We start from the raw sequence: 7500 nt of genomic DNA on the forward strand, positions 1-7500 counted from the left end.
CTACCAGTCTATGTTGTGGGGTACATTCTTCACCTGGGAAGGTTTTGGCATTTATAAGCAGCCATCTCTCCCTTTGCCTTGTAAGGATGTAGTCAATTTGGCTGGTATGTTGGCCCGATTGGTAAGTGACTAGGTGGCTGGTAGGTTTCCTGAAGTTAGTGTTGCAAATCATAAGATTATTTGCATCGCAGAACTCCAGCAGCCTGGTTCCCTCCTCGTTGCGGGAGCCATAGCCATAGCCTCCATGTACGCCATGGAAGCCCCCAGCATGTCGTCCAACGTGACCATTGAAGTCACCAGCCACAAAGATAAGGTCTCTGTCGTTCGTCAACGAGGTAGTCTGCAGTAGAGTGTCATAGAATCGGTCTTTCTGTCCATCGGGTAGCCCCGACTGAGGAGCATAGGCTGATATAATGGTTGCTAAACTATGATGAAGCACTAATCTAATCTTAAGTATTCTGTCACATACTCTGATTACCTCAATTACTTTATCTACCCATTTCTCAGCGATAAGTATACCCACGCCACCAACCCCGTCAGTGTTCCCTGCCCAGAAAATCTTGTACCTGCGTTCCTTGCCTGTGAGGAACCTAGCTGATCCTCCTCTCCACCTTATTTCTTGCATGCAACATATATCCACACATCTCCGTTCAAGCATCTCGACTATCTCACCAGACCTACCTTTCAGAGTGCCAACGTTGAGGGTGCCAACCCTGAGGGTGTGGGAGGCATGGGCTCTAGAGACCCTGGGACGGTGGACAGTAGCTTCGTGTACCTGAAAAGAAAGCTCGCATTTGGCAGAATTCATGTGCAAGAAATGAAGTAGTAAAGTAGCCTTCAGTACAACCTGCATAACGCTAGCCTTTCATATTTTGCACTGTATGAACATTACCTTACATAGGTCGAGACTAGGGGTAGGGATGGTGAGAACATTTACAGTCTTCATGGGAAGCAACCCCGGAATGGCAGAGAATAGGAACTTCCGGCATGCGTGGTGGGGGTGGGAGGGCCGGTGCACCGTGTCTGAGTAAAGAGGTTCTGTTAATCGTATGAGCTAGCAAATGGGTTTGTATGAATCGGGAGACAACACTAAACGAAAAATTGAAAAATCAGAGTGGCTATGAACCTGTAGACAAGTCTAAACGAAAAAAAAAAATGTTTGAGCTAGACAGGGTAATGAGGGAATACTGAAAGAATGAGGGACAATACAATGAGATGGAAATTGAAGAATAGAGAAAGAATAAGAATAAGTGCAAGAAAGAAGGTAGTCGTAGCGAGGTTGGACGATTCACTTAACTTTTAGCCATTCATGATCTGTGCGTATTCTTTAGATATTTTGAAGCGAGTGGGGTTATATATATATACACACACACACACTCACTCATATGTGTGTTCATGTGTTCATATTAAAAGTAGCAGTCAACTTTGAGTTTCCTCTCGGACAGAAGCACAACACAGAATAGGATCCATTCAGTCTTGTATATTGTGTTCTGTACCAGAAAATGCTTGTACCACATACAACATATATTTAATATACTTTACAAACCGTACGTTGTGATATATCACACATTCATACAAATATATGAATGTATGTATGTATGTGTGTATGTATGTATGTGTGTATGTATGTATAAATACAAATTTGTTACCAGTTCAGATATGCTTGAAGCATATTCAAACCATTGTATTTTGTGATGGTGACAATTTCTCACAGTGTCCATATCCAGATTGGGGGGGGGGGGGGTACATGCGTTTGGAGTGGTTATCTCCTCTTCAGCCGCACAGACCAGAAAGACAGAAGCTGCAAACTAACACAAGAGACAAGTTCCCCTTATCCTATCCCCATCATATGTACATAAAGGAATGTATGCGTACTCAATATGCACATTTTGTAGCTAATTTGGTTACTAAATTACTCTTGTATTCACAGTGTCTTCTTGTCTCAATGTTATTCTATATCATACAAGGGTGACTGTGTTACCTCAACATGGAACTGAAACCAGTCCTGTTAGTCACCTGCTTTCACTGACCACAAACATATTGCATAAAACTGCAAAAGGTTTCCACGTGTCTTTAAAAAAAAGTTTACATGAAAATTCTATTGCTATGTTATCTATTTCAACAACTTCTGATGCAGCAGTCATTAGTGAACCCCCCTAAATATCGCAGGGGGTCATTTACATAGGACGTGCCTTTTCTATAACGTACAGGAATGGATAAGGTAAAACATGAATATTGTCTAGTCAGTGATGCAGAACCAGTAGAGTGGGGCACAGTGGTTGATTGACAGTAGATATGTGTGTGTATATATGTGCGTGTATGTGTGTGCTTTTGTGGCCTAGTGGCATTCATAAGCACCAGACTGTGGGTTTGATTCCCTGACTGGGCAGCGTTCATTTCTCATTGCTCCCATCCCCTTTCTGTCAGTAAGGAATGTTGGCCTGCTCACATAGTCAGCAGGGTCACGTCATTTGAAGGCTGAAGCAATGCAAAAAGCGTATTGTAACCAGCGATATGTAACATCATCTGACAGTCTGGTTGGTCATGTGGTCACATGATATGTGTATATGCTCCGTAGAGAGAAATGGTAAATGCTGAGACAAGGGTAGACCTATAAAAGAACGTTCTTCGGAATCTGGTTCCTGTTTAGTGGGAGATGTAATTAAGACATTGATGTATTTAGTGATTAAAGAAGTTGAGGAGAAGTTTAGGGGTTTGCCATCTGTTTGCAACAAAGGATTTTTGTATGAAAATCATGCTAGTGAGGTATGGAATGCTACATGGTGGAGAAACCTGGAGGGTGGCATGTGGAAGATCTGTAGTACATGGAGAGACATGCAGTGTAATTTGTTGTATGTGTAATATTAAGCAACATGGTGGTGAGAAATGTGACTGCTTTTGTAGAAATAAACTGAGAGAATGATGAAATTTTAAAGCCATCAGCAGTGAGAGAGATGTCCTTGAAGATGCAGACATGGACAGGATGAATGGTGATGAGTGTTGAGCCATGAATTGATCCAGAGGTTGTGTATATGGCAATGAAAGAGACTGAACTACACAAGAAAGGATGGAGTAGTTAGACCTCAGGATGTTGTACCTCACAAATAAGACAATACAGGATCTTCAGGTGTGACAATAACTTAGACTTGAAGACCAATGTGTTAATATTGAAATCGGTTAAGGCACAGAGCCATAAGAATTTTCACCACGTCAGGTAAAATGCGCAGCATTTTGTCTTTAGTTTCTGAGTTCAAATTCTACTGGGGTCGACTTTGTCTTTCATCCTGTCAGGATCAATAATAAAAAAAAAATACCAGTTGAGCAGTGAGGATGATAAAACTGACTACCCCACACCATTTCCTGAAATTGCTGGCCTTGTGCCAAAAAGTGAAACCAATAATGATACAAGTTATAAAGCATGTCATCACTAACAGATTTGTGTTGAAACAATGAAATTGATGATGATGATGGTGATTAAAGTTTAAAGATGAAACATTGGGTCTAAACCCTGTTGGATGGGTAATTGACAGGCTGTGATGGAGAGGTAACAGATGTGATGGCTGGTGTACCAGATGTGGTGACTGGTGTACCAGATGTGGTGAACATTTTATGTAATCTGGTGGCTAAGTTTACCTGGTGTAGAGGACAGTAAATGTAATAGAGTCAGAGTTTTTCCTGTGAAGATATATTTGTTGTTGGATCTTACATTGGCCATACTTTCCAGAGACAAACCCTCATTGAGGATTGGAAAGTATCTCGACGTGTGTGTGTGTGTGTGTGTGTGTGCGCATGTATGTCTGTAGCTAAGAGTGGAACTACAGTGTGAAGTGTAGAGAGTGAAATTAAAAAGGAAGAGGAGAGAAAAGAGAGAGAGAGAGGAGAGAGAGACTTACCAACAAGACAGAAGGAGGTCTCCGTTCTGTGGTCGATGTTATCCACTCACTCTGTGACTCATATTGTGGGTAGAACTCGGCTTTCGATTCGATCACCTGAGTATTTCGTCGACTCACCTCAGCCGAATGACCTGATGTGGGGACAGGTTTCTTCGTCTGAGTTATGTAATGACTTTTCTCCCTGTCCGATGGGATTGCTGTACTGACACCAGCCCTTGGAGAGCCGTGTCTGTCATTGTTACAGCGGACAAAACAGAGTGTGATGGAAACTACAAGGATGACGGAGAGGATTACAGCAATGGCTACAATGATTATGAACCATGTAAGATTGATCATGTTGTCAGAGGAGGGCTGGAAGTTATTCGACACCGAAGTCTTATTACTGACACTCAGTGTTAGAATGATGGTGGTGGTGGCTGTCAGAGCTGGTGTGCCACTGTCTTTCACAAGAAACTCAAGTCTGTACGTGCCAGCATCATTTTGGTAAACTGTCCGTGCATAAGACAGAACTCCCGAATAAGGGTTTATTGAAAATAACTGTTTGTTATTGCCACCAATGATTTCGTATCGCAAGAAAGCATTTAAATGACTATCCCGGTCTGAAGCCCTTAATACAGTGATCTCTTTTTTACTTTGGGGATGATAGCTAACATCAAATCTAAATGGGTCCATACTAGGGAAGGTAAAATAAGGGGCATTATCATTCTCATCTAAAACTTCTACAATCACATTGGCTGTGTTATTTAATGAAGGATTCCCGTTGTCTTTGACAAATACTTGGAACTTATAAACATTTTGTTGTTCTCTATCCAGTGGTATAGTGGTTGAGATAAAACCATAATCAGTTATCTGGAATGGTATCACATGTTTGCTGGTACTCAACAGAGAAAAAGTCAGTTGACCTCCAGCTCCCAAATCGGGGTCAGTAGCATTTATAAAACCAATGGGGAAGTTTGTTTTCCCATTTTCATAAGTCAGAAATTTAAACGATTCTTTTGTAAATTGTGGCTGTACATCGTTGACATCCATAACTTCAATGGAGAACTGTCTCTGAGTCTGTAAAGGAGGGGATCCTTTGTCTTCGCAAGAAATTGTTATGTCATACCTATCTTGTTTCTCTCTGTCCACAGGTTTCTTTAACGTAATTTTATATTCTTTTGATCCTAAATCTAAAAGAAGGAACTTATCGTGGTGTAGGCTACATTCCACCTCACCATTCTGTCCAACATCATTGTCAATAACACTGACATACGCTATGAAACTGCCGACTTTGATCCCTTCAGAAATGGTAGCAGTGTTCTCTCTCAGCTCAGTGACAAAATTCACATCAATTACAGGTGGGTTATTATGTTGATTGATCACATTGACCAGAACAATGGCTGTGGAACTGAGAGGGGAACTGCTGCCATCTCTGGCTTCGATCAACAGTTTGTAATTTTTCTTTCGTTCTGATGATAAATTCTTTGCAATGAAAATCTCGCCAGTGACATTATTTAACCAGAAATGGGATTTAGTATAAGCTGATGTTTCGGAGCTGAAATGGTATGTGACACGACCATTCTCTCCGGAATCTAAATCTTTGGCAGACAATGTGATAATGGGTTTATCCCTTTGAAGTGCATTTCTTATGGAAACATTGTAAATATCTTTACTGAATATTGGGAAGTTGTCGTTATCATCAACAATAGAGACATGGATATTTAGCAAGCCCTGATTTGGAGGGTAACCGCCATCTTTGGCAATTACTTGTAGATTGTATGAGTCTTTTGTTTCCCGATCAAGACTTTTGGTGAGGACAATACCAAGTTTGGAACTTCCTGTTATTCTTTTCTTTACCGACAACATAAATGGTGCCTTGTCTTTGGTTTCTAATTGGTATGTAATCTTGGAGTTACGAACCCCAACATCCCTATCTATAGCATTTGGAATAGCTTTCAACATTCCTTCCTTGTCCCCTTCAGAGAACTGGATGTTGGCAAACTTTTCAGGAAATTCTGGTCGGTTATCATTAACATCTTGTATAACAACTTTAATCTTCAGTACTTTCATAAAAGTTTCAGCTTTTCGAACTGCCACTTTGACTATTTTGGAACATTCCATTTTATATGAACACAGGGACTCAGCATCTAACGATTGTGCTGTGTGCAGTTTACCTTTCTTGGTCACATTGAACAAGCGGAAACTGTCTGACAGTCTTTGTTCCAACTGGCTGAACGTTATAAGATTGTGATCTTGGAATGGTATTTTGTCCATCAAGTGTAAGTCTGTAGCGATGTCTCCCACATACGCTCCAGGTCCCTTCCCTTCTTCCACATGGTAGGTAAGATCTACACAGAGGCAGCAGTGAAGAACCAAGGAAAGTATTGCCGCTGTGTGAAGGACATCTTGTCTTTTTATTCTCTTCATCACTAAAAAATTGGTCAATGAAGGAAGGTCTTCTGGAACGACAGAAAAACAAAAATAGAAAGAATGTTACAAAAGTTGGCAAAGTAAAAACAAAGGTTCATGCTGTGATTCTCATATCACTTTTTTGAGCATAAAAAGTAGATATTTATCTACAATTAATGTTTCAATATTTCACACATCATTTCACATCATACAAGCCATCACAACACCATGAACATACTTTATACTTTGTGTGTGAGTGTATGTGCATATGTGTACACAGGTGTGCGCATCTGTGTGTGTGTGATGGTGGTAAACAAATATAAGACAGTTTCATACCTGTTAATGCAATGTGCAACATCACATATATATAATATACATCAATATACTTACCCAAATGCAGATTTACATTAATATATATTTATCTGTAAGGTGGTGATCAGGTACAATCGTTAGCACATCAGGTAAAATGCAGAGCAGCATTTCGTTCACCTGTACGTTCTGAGTTCAAATTCCACCAAGGTTGACTTTGCCTTTCATCCATCTGGGGTTGATCAAATAAGTACCAGTTGAGTATTGGGGTTGATGTAATTAACTTACACCTTGTCCCCTTTGAAATTGCTGGCCTTGTGCCAAAATTTGAAACTTATATGCACACATACACATTTACAGGAATGTAATTAAAAAATGACAATCTTGGTGAGAAGAAGCAGTTATCATCAAACTCCAAAAATATTGGTTTACAAGTTTAGCCGCTGACTGACCAGAAGTAGAGAATAAAGAGTAAAGAGTAAACTAAATAGGGTTTGATAGGAGTGTGAGTGAGCAGAGTAATGTCTGTCAGTTTGCATGGTTCATTGTGTGCCGTGTGTTGTGTATGTGTTAGTTTGTCTAGATGTTTCTTTATTTATATATATATATATACACATATACAAGTAATATTTGGGTAAAACCCTTGTAGAATACTATACAAAGCTCATCCACAGTTATTGGCTACCAGATATCATCATACCATGGAAATGCTCCAGCTACTGGACATGCATCAGGGATTTCACAGTATCTGTAGAGTTTATATAAATAGATAAATTACAGAAAATAGAGAGAACAACATTCATTATTGAAAACCACTACAATTGTTTCGACCCATTTTTACATTCATAGTACATTGGTGAGATGGTACAATTAATGCTGTGTAATCACCATCATCCATTAAAGAGGTGCA

At 40.0% G+C, this 7500-nt stretch overlaps 1 protein-coding gene across 4 annotated transcripts in view; it reads right to left on the bottom strand.

Annotated features, from left to right (window-relative positions):
* LOC115218762 (putative protocadherin beta-18) overlaps positions 1-7500 on the bottom strand; it is a 186827-nt gene that overhangs the window by 13746 nt on the left and 165581 nt on the right. For 3 of the 4 annotated variants that reach the window (XM_029788685.2, XM_036509075.1, XM_036509074.1), the window contains exon 2: positions 3894-6331. In XM_029788685.2, the coding sequence (XP_029644545.1) occupies positions 3894-6331 (2438 nt within the window). Of the gene's footprint in view, positions 1-3893; positions 6332-7500 lie in introns of those variants that run through there. The other variant, XM_036509073.1, reaches the window with a different exon arrangement.

The sequence above is a fragment of the Octopus sinensis genome, linkage group LG14 (genome assembly GCF_006345805.1).
Source record: "Octopus sinensis linkage group LG14, ASM634580v1, whole genome shotgun sequence".
Lineage (NCBI taxonomy): Eukaryota > Metazoa > Mollusca > Cephalopoda > Octopoda > Octopodidae > Octopus > Octopus sinensis.